The 13,140-nt window shown below is 35.0% G+C and overlaps 1 protein-coding gene across 1 annotated transcript in view; it reads left to right on the plus strand.

Annotated features, from left to right (window-relative positions):
* MFS18 (major facilitator superfamily transporter 18) overlaps positions 1–12,845 on the plus strand; it is a 30,803-nt gene extending 17,958 nt beyond the window's left edge. The window contains exons 4-8 of the mRNA XM_083139213.1: positions 1,034–1,199; positions 2,820–2,916; positions 5,518–5,683; positions 6,882–7,040; positions 9,192–12,845. Coding sequence (XP_082995339.1) covers positions 1,034–1,199; positions 2,820–2,916; positions 5,518–5,683; positions 6,882–7,040; positions 9,192–9,331 — 728 coding nt within the window. The 3' untranslated portion in view covers positions 9,332–12,845. The remainder of the gene's footprint in view (positions 1–1,033; positions 1,200–2,819; positions 2,917–5,517; positions 5,684–6,881; positions 7,041–9,191) is intronic.
* Positions 12,846–13,140: the final 295 nt, after the last annotated feature.

Below are 13,140 nucleotides of genomic sequence, written 5' to 3' on the forward strand. Positions count from 1 at the left end.
CGTTAAAACAAAGAATTTTTATGTGTGACACTTAAGTGAAAACTAAATCACGTAGACACGTTTGTAGGCAATTTATTATTTGTGGGGACTCCTAAAAATAGTCTATAGAAACAATCACATACTATAGGTGAACTGAAAGACAATATAAGAAGAAAACTTACAAAAATTACGGAAGAGGAACTTTTGCATGTCAATCAGAATTTGATCAAAATATGCTGTGAATGTGCAATTACTTTATCTACTCTTATAACACAGATTAGCACTCGCTGTGGAAAAAAAATACAATTTTCTGCATGCTAAAGATATGTGCGTAAAATAAGCAGGACGTCACGGGTCAAAACTGCCTGCATTCGCGCCGTTCTGCAGTCTCACGATATCTTGGCCAGGAGTCAAAACGAACACACGGTACTATTTCCAAACTGTATTCTAAGCAGTGTTGATACATTGGTCATATTCCAGTCTCATACATAGGACATAAGTTATTTTATTTATTTATTTACTTGTTTGTTTTTTTTTTTGCATTTGAATATAAGCTCATAAAATGAGGTTAGCATTCTAAGATTTCACACTGAAGCAACAAGTAAGCATTCTGTGATGCTTGAAAATTTCACCAATCAAATGCAGGCTTGTGTCATGCCACTGTAGTCCACAATATTGCTGTTGATTGGTTCTTTCTTAAGGGACATTTAGTCGCATTTTGCTTGAAATCTCTCTAAGAGTAATAATAAGGGGTCAAGTACAAAATTTTACCTCACAATAAAACAAGTAGAATATTCAGATTTTTCTGATATAAATTACATGTAAATTGGACATCAAATGACAGTAGGGGAATACAAGTTCCAAAGAGTTGATTTTTTCAGCTATTCGAAAATTTAAACAAATATGAGTAAACATGTATAAAACTACAGCCTAAATGTGTAAACGTGTGCGAGATTTTAATAATTCCTCACCAAGACTTTGATGATTTGCTTACTACATTGCCTGTTGTTTCTTCAAAATATTACAATTAACCTATTTTTAAAAATTATTTCAGGTTCTTTTGGAGTATTGTGGACTTTGTTATTGAGGTACTATGCTGTAGATGTGGAGAAGAGGAAAAATATTTTGATTTCTCTTCCTTCAAAACTTTATTCATCCCCATGTTCTAGGGAGAGACTTCCAGTACCATGGATGCAGATATTTAGACGATCTGCATTTTGGTAGGTTGGGTAGAAAGTTAATCATTTATCTTAATTCTAATGTGTGATACAGAGCTTTTGTTAGAATGAAAGTTGAAATTAGAGGTAAACATAAAATTTATTAACTCGGTTTCAAACTTTTTGGAATTTGTTGTTTCTTCTCAAGATTATCTAATAATCTTATTTATTCTATGAAGATTGTATTTATAACTGTTGTCTGTGAAGGACAAGTTCTGTTATTGACAGACAACCATGTATACTAGTTATTTCCTTTTTTTTGAGTAGTTTACATGCAATTGCTACTGACAATCTTAATTTGATGTAGTGTATATTCTGAATATTTTACACAGACAGACAAAAAAATAGTAGTGTGACCAATTTATGTTGCACATAAATATGAACTGTGATTTTTTGTAAGTAAAATAAGATTGAAGAAAATTAACCATTTGAAGGAAAGTGTTTATATATGTGCAAAGATTCATCCTAATCACATTTTGGTTGCATAGCAACTACAGTAATAATCTGCAATTGACATGTGTTATTTATATATTTTATCACAGTATATATAAAATAAATATAGTTTGCACTCTCAATGTTTAATGTTTTTCACTGTAAATTTACTTTTAAAAAATCAGTTCATACATACCGAAATAAATCGGCAAATTCCTAACTCATTGGCATTATACTACAGAGCATTCCCTGACATTCGCTACGAGACTCGGTGGCAAGCAGCCCGCCATCAGCGCTTGTCTTTCCCAGTGAACGGGATCCGCGACAGTTGCTAGAGTTGGCTATTAAAATTAGTTTTCATATTGTGTACTAACCTTGACTACAGAAGGTGTTGAAAATGATGTCTCTCTGCTGCAACACATTTCTGTCATCTCCGAAGGAAATTGGCATTTACACGTGCAAGTTCGTCTACTGTAATTCTCCAGATTTCTCATACAATACTCTCTTTTAACTCACGAATGGTGTGCAGATTGTCTTTGTATACTTTATTTTTTAGATTTCCCAATTTTTCTTTCCACTTTTATTCAGAACTGACCCTGTTACTCAACTTTTTTACGAGGTTTAATATAATGGTCCTATGTGGATCGGGAACACCAGGAAATTTCGTTTCAAAACGTCGTCTTGCTTCTCCACAATTTCTCTTCCGAAGTAACACTCAACAAGATAAACCCTTTGTTGTAATGTAAACTTTTGTGGTGCCATATTAAGCCACAATCTTCAACACATGGACACGACACAACACACCTTCCGAGGGAGGATTATACTGGCGTCAGTCTGCAATGTCAACAGAAAGGGAAAGAAAGCGAAGGCAGGGAGAGCGAAAAAAACAGACTGTAGCGTGCGACTATCGTGGACCCGTTCACCGGGAAAGACAAGCGCTGACACCGGGCCACTTACCACAGTGTCTCGTAGCGAATGTCAGGGAATGCTCTGTACAATGACTATTAATGACTAATATAGTACAAAAATTGAACAGTAATCGCTAGAGCTTTTTCAACTTTACTTTCCAATAACCTTTCTTCTCTTTTGGGTTTTCTGCTAGCTCTAAGAGTGCAACATGTAATTTGATATTTGGTCTCTTCCTTGTACTGTCTGTCTTCTAAACTTGCTGACTACAGATTTCTTTTTCAGGTCTTGTGTGATAGGACATGCGTGCCAAAATAATTGTTTCTTCATTCTTCTGTCCTGGCTGCCAACATATTTTCATGATACATTCCCAAATGCTAAGGTACATTATGCATGCTTCTTATGTTAATTTAATAGTCACTAAAATGCTAGAGACCTACACAATAGTAGAACCCTGATTTTTACATTCCCACACTTTGTTTTCCTGCTTAATACGTTCAGATATCTAGGTCCCGCCAAACGGCCATGTTAAATAATGAAATGTTTGCCATTAACTCCAGTTTCCTGTTTTATACATTTTCCCAGAGGCGATCACAATTTTTATTTTCCTTTGATGTCTGAAGTTGAGCAATCACTCCTGGATTCATTGTTAAAAAGCGACAAACCTTCAATCATGGGACAGTAAAATAGTCTCGCCTCCTGCATTCAAAGTGTATATTTTCCCATGGACAGATTAACAAGAAGGTGAAAATTTTGAGAATACCTTTGCAGCTCTGTAGATATTGCTAAATTGAAATATGTCTGAATAGCTGCTTGCAAAATTGAAACTTTTTTATGCACCTAGGATATTGTATAAATAATATATGGGTATGTAGTACTGCCAGGGGTGCCCCCCCCCAAAGCCCATGATGCACTCCCCCCCAAAAGATAGAACATCCCCCCCCCCGCTTATGCCGAATTAATTACTCAAATTATTTTTGTCAGACAAAATTTGCGCAAAAATATAATACCAGAGGTGCTACCATTTTTGTCTTGGGGGTCAAGTACCATGATAAACGTATCAATAATAATAATAATAACATTAATTATGGCTTTATTATTATTACTAGTAGTATCAAAGATGTTATCTTCATAAATTACGCAAAAAGGGGGGGGGGGTAGAAGTCTGTGCTAAAGCATTTATTTGGAATAAATGATTTGAAATATTTTTTCAACACTGTCAAGTTCACATTAGCTTATAATGGAAATCAAGCACACAAACTGTATTCTTGAATGGCAGAAAATGAATGATAAATGCATTCCGAAGATACATGTGTAACTTTCATGTAAAACATATGTTTTACACATATGCAACATGGAGCGACATAAAATAGTAAATATATATGCAACAAGCTAACACTAAATTGTGTATGCATTCAAAGCTTATTCAATACAAATATATAACACATATTATTTAAATACATTACATTACATAAAGAGACTGCGAGCGAAGCGAGCAAGAAAATTTTTAGATCCAATTTTTGCAATTGATAACAATATTGATTTAATAAGGTGCAAATAATTTCACTGGACGCCATGGCATTCTCTCTTTTACAACTTTTTTTTAGATTATTCGGCTCCCATGGCAGACTCCCACCGCCCCTAGCTACAGCTCTGAACTTGACGAAAACGAGAAAAGCAGATAATGGAGCGAAGCAAGCAAGAAAATTTTACAAAATGTATTTTTATTTGCATAAAATTTGAAATCGAAGGGGGTAATTGCTCCTCTGTGCCCCCTGCATGTGCCCTAGGCCGTCAATGTTTGTCCCCCCTATTTGCCCCTAATAAGGTGCAAATAATATCACAGTGCGCCAAGGCATTCTCTCTTTCACAACTTTTTTTCATTTAGATCATTTGGTGCACATGGCTAACTCTCGCCGTCCCTAGCTATAGCTCTGAACGTGATGAAAACTAGAAATGCAGATAATGCGAGCGAAGCAAGCAAGAACATTTTTCAAAATGAATTTTTATTTGCATAAAATTTGAAGTCGAAGGGGTAACTTGCAGTTGCCCTTGGACGTCAATGTTTGTCCCCCCTTGCTACCCTAGAATTGACTTCTGTCGAAGGTTGGGTGGGGGTGGGGCAATGAGCCCCTGCCCCCCTGTGGTTCCGTCACTGTATAATACAGACATATTTAAGCAATATATGTTTACTTTAGATACTTTAGGCTCGCTGCCATTGTTAGTCAACCTTATTCTGCACAGTTTGTCTGCTCGACTAACCTTGTATTAATGCAAATAAAACCAATTCTGAAGGCATAAGAGGCGGTGTTTCATTTCAACCATATTGCCGCGATCACCCACAGGTAGGCAGAAAAACTAAACGTAATAACCAATCATAATAATAAGTCAATCAAACTATACAATCCCTCCATTTTTGTGTGAAGATATATATAATTGGTATAAAATTTTGTCCCACCCAAAAATTCCCATGACACAGGCATGTCATGAAACCCCCCTGAGTACTGCTTGTTTAATTTTTGCATTCAAGAAAATTACTTTAAGTTACACACAAAATTTGAAAGCACAATTGATTTTACCACCATTCTGGCAGCTTCTTCAGACATGTACTACTAGAAAGATGGTGAAGTAGATCACACTTTCAAATCTTATGTGTAACAATTTTTGTAAGTTGTATAGAATAGATTACCACTGCCACTCCGATGTATCTAAATATAATGTAATTTTTACATGAACAGAAACATGCCTATCTTATAAAATTATGGACGTGGAAATATTAAATTTTGGATATGAGTTTGAATTTTAGGTCTCCATAGTTTTTTTTATAATTTTGACTACCTATTATTGTCTTTTCTACAAGTTATATTGTGTATATTTGTGTGTTTTTCCAAATTTCTTGGCACATAAAATTCTGCACTCTACTCGCATTATTATTAATCATATAATTTTAAAAGTACACCTTTATTGTTATTAATTTTTCCAGGGTTGGATTTTTAATGTAGTTCCGTGGCTCCTTTCCGTGCCATGTACATTCCTAGGGAAGTGGATGTGTGAGCAGTTACTAAGAAAAGGTTATTCTGTTACATCTACAAGGAAGATTATTGAAGTGATTTGTTTGGGAACACAAGCTTTAGGCCTGTCATTAATTGGTATGTTACTATTACAGTATATTTTTAAATAAATGCATTTTCTCCCCTTTTTTTAAAATAATTTATTCATTACAATATTAGGCATGCCACGGTAGCTCAGTCGTTAGGACGTCTGACTACCATGCAAGAGACCCGGGTTCGATCTCCGGCAGGGGAGAATGGGATTTTTTCCACCTGTTCAAGCTGCTTCAGTGCCCACCCAGCATCTTATAAAGTGGGTACCTGGAGAAAACTCTGGGGGATAAAGGCAGCCAGGGGCATGGTGCTGATCACATCACCCCCACCTTCGGCCGTGATCAAAAAAGTGTGCCCCCCCCCTAACTCCACACCCCTATGCCTTATTGGCGAGGTTCGAGCCTCCTGCTTGTAAGCGTTCAACATTTTTTTCTTGAGATATAGACCAACGAACATCTTGAGGAGATGAGGGAGCTACAAACAAGTACCATTAACAGGTGATTTTAAAGCTCTAACAAGGACTGGAAGGTCGTCGAGCTGACAACACAACCCCTGTAACTGGTTGGATGATCGACCACCTCTGCTGATTTGAACTATAGTTGGTCAGTTTTGTGTGTATTTACATAAAAAAGCCAGACTTTTATTCTTGTATAAGGTTAAATCCTATTCAACATCATGGTCACATTCATTAATTAAGAATTTCATTTTCATTTCATAATAGATTGGTAGTGATTGACTTTTGATTTTGCCACTCAAGTTCCTTGGTTCTAGTTCAGCGCAGACATAGGTGTTCTTCGTGAGTGTCCCTTCATCAATTTCACTAATTCCCATTGTCAGAATTAATCAAAAATGGCAAGAACACAATGCTAAGTAACAAATACATAATGGATTGGCACACTTAGTTTCCAGTACTTGACTGTTTCATATTGTATCAGTCCATACTTACCTTGTACAATGTACACCTGCTAAATGTAAATGCAAAAATACCTTTGCAAATGTTCTCATATTGCATTTTATAACTTAATCTTCGATCTTTTCTGCCTGCATTTTTTTGGCAGCATGTAAAATTAATGTTCCTAAAATTTTCCACAAGTATGGTTTCATATATATTTATTTCAACTTATGAAATAGCAGTGACTCACAATATAACATCACAGTATTATTCAGGTACATAACATGTGTTGGATTACAGTTTGGAAAATGTATGTAAAAATAACAGTATTTTTTCTTTTTATTATTGCAGCCAAAATATCCACTTTTCATGGTGCCTTATTCTGCATGACTGTAACATTGGGGGCATCGGGATTCCACAACAATGGAATAGTTGTAAACCCTCAAGATTTAGCTCCAAAGCATTCTGGCAGTGTTTTTGGAATGATGAACACGGTTGGAGCTATTCCAGGTTAATATTTACAGCTATTACTAGTAAATAATATTTTTTTCTATATTAACATCCATTTGTGGAGTCAGAAGTGTGCATCATACATTCTAAATTTTACTAAATTTGCATTTTTGAGTGAAACTCTTGCTGCTTTGGTGGCCGAGAGTATTGAGTGGGGCACAACGGAGTATTTTGGTAGAGCATGGAATTTGTAGTAAATCACGGGCCCGTTGTAAGTTTTGTCCCCACCACCTGCAAAATTAAATTTATTCACCTGAAAACAAGGGTAGAGTTGATCTCACGAAAATGTGAAAGCAGTTGATGAAAAAATGTCGAATTAACCTTGTGTGCTGATATTTTTATTTATCCAATTTTTCAACAAATAGCATGTACTTTTTTGGGGAGGCCAATATAAATTTATAATCTGTGCACCTTAGTTCTGTAAAGTAAATGTTACGAGGGCCATTCAAGTCAAACCAGGACTGCATTTTTTTTTCTTCTGAATAACTGCACATGTGCATGCAGACTAGGGCTGAGCCGATACCACTTTGAACCGACACCGATACTCTCCCCGATTCCCACCGATACTTGAAAATTGGAATAATTAAAAGTTGTTCAAAATATTGATTAATATTAGTGTGTATGTATTCCATTCTAATTGTATGCATTAATTTACCAAGAGTTTTACTTTGAAACATTCGAGAATCACATAAGAATATTAAATTACATGTTATAACAAAATTAATTTTTCACACATAAGTAATGCAAGATAAAAAGGAACTTTGAATTTTGCATAATTTTGAAGATAATGAGACCATGAAAGTGTCGTGTGGCATTTTTATGGACCCCTTAAAAGTTCAGAATGCCGGAAAAGTATTGGTCGGTATCAGTAAATAAATTACAACCGATACTTTCAGATACCAATCCCACTGGTATTATCGGCATCTGTATCGGTTCAGCCCTAGTGCAGACACACAGGAATAAGAGCACTAACATCATGGGTAATGCGAGTCACTTGTTAAATGAAATTTCAGATAAGCCTGCGAGTGCAAACTTGGGAAAACATATTGTGCTGAAATTTCTTCTGAATGAATGTGTAAAATCAAGTGAAATTCACAGAAGACTTCAAGCACAGTATGATGATGCTGCTGTGAAACATTTGAATGGTGCAAACAAGATTGCCGTGCAAGACGATCCATGCTGAGGTGCCTTGAAACCCACTGCAGTCATTTCCATGATCATTCAGCAAGTGGAAAACCTGATCCATGAAAAATTGACGAGAACGAGAAGTTGGAACACAATCACTCACAAACACCTACAGTTCTGGAAAGTTAGTGTATGTTGGGTACTTGCACCAGCACAGAAAATTTGCAATGAGTTAGAGGAAAGGGACATTTGGACAGAAAAGGCCAGTCTTTCCTCCAGCAGATTGCTATCTGTAATGACATGTGCGTGTTTCCAAAAAGTTCAGATCAATTGTGTCCGCAGGTGGTCATGGCCAATGTTTTTTTTTTTTTTTTGGAACAAAAGTGGCATCATTCATAAGTAGTGTTTTCAGTCAGGTTCTCAAAGATGTGAATAATGTAAATGTAAATGAAAAAAAAAAAAGCTGAGAGTCCCTCTGTACACTTCGGACCTTGCTGAAGCGAATTTCACCAGTTTGGGCCGTAAAGGAGTTTCTTGGAAGCCAGTATTTCAGCAATGATAAAGAGATTAAGCAAATAATCCGATCGTGACTGGCATATTGAGAAACCTTTCTGCACTCCTAGTATCCAAGCACTAGTGAAACATTGGGATAAATGCATTAGTGTAGAGGGGATTACATGTAGAAATAAAAGTCCCAAATGTGTTCCATTAGTCTGAAATATCAAAAGTTCTAATTTGGTTTGAACACCCTTGACGAAAAGACAACAATAGTTATTTTTATAAGGCAAAACCTATTGCAGTCACTTGAATAAGAGGCGAATAAACATTCAGGTTCTTCATTATTTGTAGTTTTGCCGTGATATTGGCAAATATTTTCTGTCAGTCATTACTATTTTGTAACTGAATTTTTGGTCTGTTAAAAATTGGTGTTTCATTATTTCACATGAAGTTATTCATCATAATTTTGTGTGTCTAATTTATTCACTGAAAATTCTATATATCTCTCTCTCTTTTTCTTTTCAAAAGGTTTTGTAGGTGTGTACCTGGCTGGATATATACTAGAGCTTACAAAGAGTTGGGAAGCTGTCTTCCAAACAACTGCGTTAATCAACATGATTGGTCTCGTTATCTTTGTAATTTTCGGAAGTGGAACTCCCATTACTTAATGGAGATCCTGATTGTGAAACATAAGACATTCAAAAATTCCATTCTAGTTGTGAAGGTAAGTGTTTGCTTTCCTTCTGTCCATTTCTGATTTTTTTATGAATTAAACCTTTGAAGTGAAATGAAATGCCATTTTTGCTAGCAATTATTTTTGTGTAGATATGTGGTTGTTTAGTCTGGAAGGTGGTAATTATTTTATTGATGTGTGGCAAATTGGAACATTTAGTAATCATTCATTTTCACTCACATAAAAGTTTGACAAGCTGTAAAACATAATGCATTCTATGTTTAAAGTAAGGTCAAGAAATGTAAAGCTAAGACCATTTCCCCATGTAAAAAGTGTAAATATTAAAGAGCCATTGTATTTCTTTGTAAATAATGCACAGCTGGTTTTGTACCAGTACAATGAATGTACGCGTATATAAGATATCTTGTTGATTGAAAAACTGTGATGTAAACTATTCTTTTTTTATGGGTACTTTTATCTATCTGAATAGATATTGGTATGCTGTGTTCATACATGCTGTAAAGATTTTTATAAGTTATGGATACTAGTATTTAGCTCTTATCTTCAGAATTAACTTTACATTGTGAAAGAAAATATGAATTATGTGTGTGTGTGTGTATCTATAGTGTTCGGAGCAGGTGGTTGTAGGTGGAACTGGAATAAACTTAATACAATGACAATTTGTGATGTAATTGTGCATGTTGTGACACACACACACACACACACACACACACACACACACATACTTGTCAAAGGCAGTATTAGAAAGGAAAGAAGGGCTGAGGCAATATAGGTTCTAATTTATTTACCAATAAAAAACTAAGTCTTAAGTACCTTGTAAGACCTGCAAAAAATGAGATGATATATTACTCAGATAATGGAATTATGTGGCACAATTCTTCTCCAAGATGGTCAGTGACCATGCCTTGAATATCCTTGCTGTTTCTCTCTCATGTTCCACCTTTCAGTTTCTCCTGTTTCCGTCTGCCTCTTCTGAATGCAGGTGGAAGAGAACTGGCTCAGTTAGAGTTCTTTCCTGCATTTTAGGGAAACTATGGGGAGGAAAAAGTGGTATTGTTCTTCCGTGAAAATCTCGTGATTTCTGCTCTTTTTTCAAGTGTCGGGCCAATTAAATTCTACATGAACTTTATTTCCTTATGTTATTTTAATTAATGTTTCACATGTGGTTCTTTATTGCAGTAACCACTTTTATTTTCTGATTAGTGTATTTTTCTTATTCTGACCCTTTTATCTAATTGTGGTGATGAATGTGAATGATAATTGGATGAAATTGATGAAAGTCAGGACTCAAATCCAAAGCTTTCGGTGCCAAGAAATCAGAGTTAACTGCTCAACACACTTAGTCACCAAGGCAGTACACGTGGATCCGAAAATGACTTCTGGATATGGGGAAAACATAGCAAAAAAGCAGATGAGGAAAGTACAAGGAGGTTTGATCTGAAAGTTAAAGAAGAGCTGTGTGGGGAAATGCTACAGAGTTTTTCAGAAATATGTTTAGTTCACATTTCTCGTTGTTTATTTGTCCTTTAGATATTTCTCTTGCCTCTGTCCATAATTGTAACCACAACTCTTGTCTTAGTCTTTTTGGAACACCCTGTATATTCATAATCATTCAATGAAATTCCACATTGCTGAATAGTCCAAGTGTCATTATTAATGTGGGTACAAGGTGGTATTGTCTGCTATATTGATTAATATATTGTAAACATTTGGAAAGTCATGTGGCTGGTTGAGAAGAATGCTTTCTCAAGGTACAGTCAGGTGTAATTTACAATTGTTAGGGACTTGCTGAAAAATATACTGAACTTCCATCAACTTGAGCCCAATACTGAAAAAAATGTCATTTGGTTCTTACAATTACAAGTTTTTTATGTGCAAAAGAAATAAGAATTTTGGGGTGTGTTTTAAAGATTCCGTAACAGTGGTACATGACACTATAATCAGTAATCATCAGAGAGAGTGTGTGTGTAGGGGGGGGAGATGTACACCTCGTTAATAATTTGCTGTCCCCATGGCTCAAGAAAGCACTCTGCTACCTATAAATCTCCCACTTTTAGCAGCGCTGAGTACAAGAACATATGCTCAAGTACAGTCGTGAACACTTTTGGGATGTAACATTCCAATTGACTTTCATTGGGTTTGTTACAGTTCAGAAGGTCTTGTAATCAAGTGGTCCTGGGTTCAATACCTGGTGCAGGCACATAGTGGTTCGAATCCCACTTTAAACTGTAGGTCCATGCCCCAATAGCCTTTCTGTGCATAAAGTGGACTGAAAAACGAACTCAAACTCTTCAGAAGTGTCCATGACTGTAAGCTTAGGGATTTATTCCCTGTTAATTGATTTAATTTTGTTTCCAGTGTGAGAATGTTAAGTACAACTTCGGTTCATTGCCAAAAAAAAAAACAAAAAACCTCACTATTTGATGTAGGTTAACAAATAAAAGCTTAGTTTGTAACTTGTAAAAATTTATAGGAGAGACTTATTTTCTCAAGTTCTCATGGTGGTGCTATTTTTTTATTACAATTCTTAAAACATGGTATAATTTAATTTTGAGCACAAAATAAATTATATATTATAACATTAGATGAAGATAAAATTCTCAGACTGAAAGTTAAACTGGATTTAAAAATTATGTATGCAAGCAGTTAATGTGGTATTTACATTTGTGGCCAATTGTATTATCTTATTGCAATGTAACAAGCATCTTGTGACAGTTGAAATATTGTGAATAAGAGTATAAAATGTGCTACAAGTGTAAATAATGCATTGTGAGTTTCCTTTATATTGGGAGTAGGGTCAGATTAATCGGTACTTTTTTGGTATCGACCAAGGTAAACATATCGGTTCATTGGTAAACTTGCCGAAAATTTTCAAGTTCTGATATTCCTGTAAATAGTCTGTAATTTAGTACAATTTCTGCTACATTATTTTTATGAATAATACAAAACTAGGGTTTATGAATTAACCTTGATGAAGTAAATGTTTAGTATCTTGCTGTCAACTGGTACATAAAATTAAGTAAAAATTTAAATGAACCATCCAGCTTCTTCACAGAACATTGACAATTTTATATTGAATAAGTACAACAGGAGTTATCAGAAAAAATTGTATTGGCCCACCCTTAGTTCCTCTACATAAAATTTAAACTGTTAGCATAAGCTGAAAGTTATTCATTACTAAAATGAGATTATCAGTTGTGAATTGATGTAAATTTTCTCATTGATAATTTCTGGAACTCAAAACATTTCTCAGAATTTCTTTCCTCAAGGAAAAACTTTATTTGTATCCACTTTGATAAATTAATTTTTTTAAAACACTATTATTACCACTGTCATTATGTTCACAGTTTTTTGTATTTAATGTAAGTTTCAATTGATGTAGCAATAGTCTTGTAGAAAATCTATTGTTGTGGTGTATTCACTGTGGTACTTTTTTTTATTGCCTATGTAATGCATCTCTGAAAATTACCTGAATTGTGAATTTACAATATATTTTGTTTCATTTGAATTCCTGAAATCTGAAAGAAAGTTATAAATTCTGTGCTTTTGGCATCTGTGGGAAATTAACCATGTTAATATCGGTAATCTCATAATGCACCAACCGTAAGGAATTGGATATGTGCTATCATGTGCTTTTGTATCTTTGTTAGAATGTTGTTGCAGTGATAACCATTTGCTGAACTGTTGGTACTTTCACATGTTACGGAAAATCTTACCAACTCGTACCAATACATAATCCTTGGTAGATTTTAATGTTAAAGTGTTATTTCAAAGTATCCATAA

Source organism: Lepisma saccharinum, chromosome 17 (assembly GCF_977018435.1).
Source record: "Lepisma saccharinum chromosome 17, izLepSacc3.1, whole genome shotgun sequence".
Lineage (NCBI taxonomy): Eukaryota > Metazoa > Arthropoda > Insecta > Zygentoma > Lepismatidae > Lepisma > Lepisma saccharinum.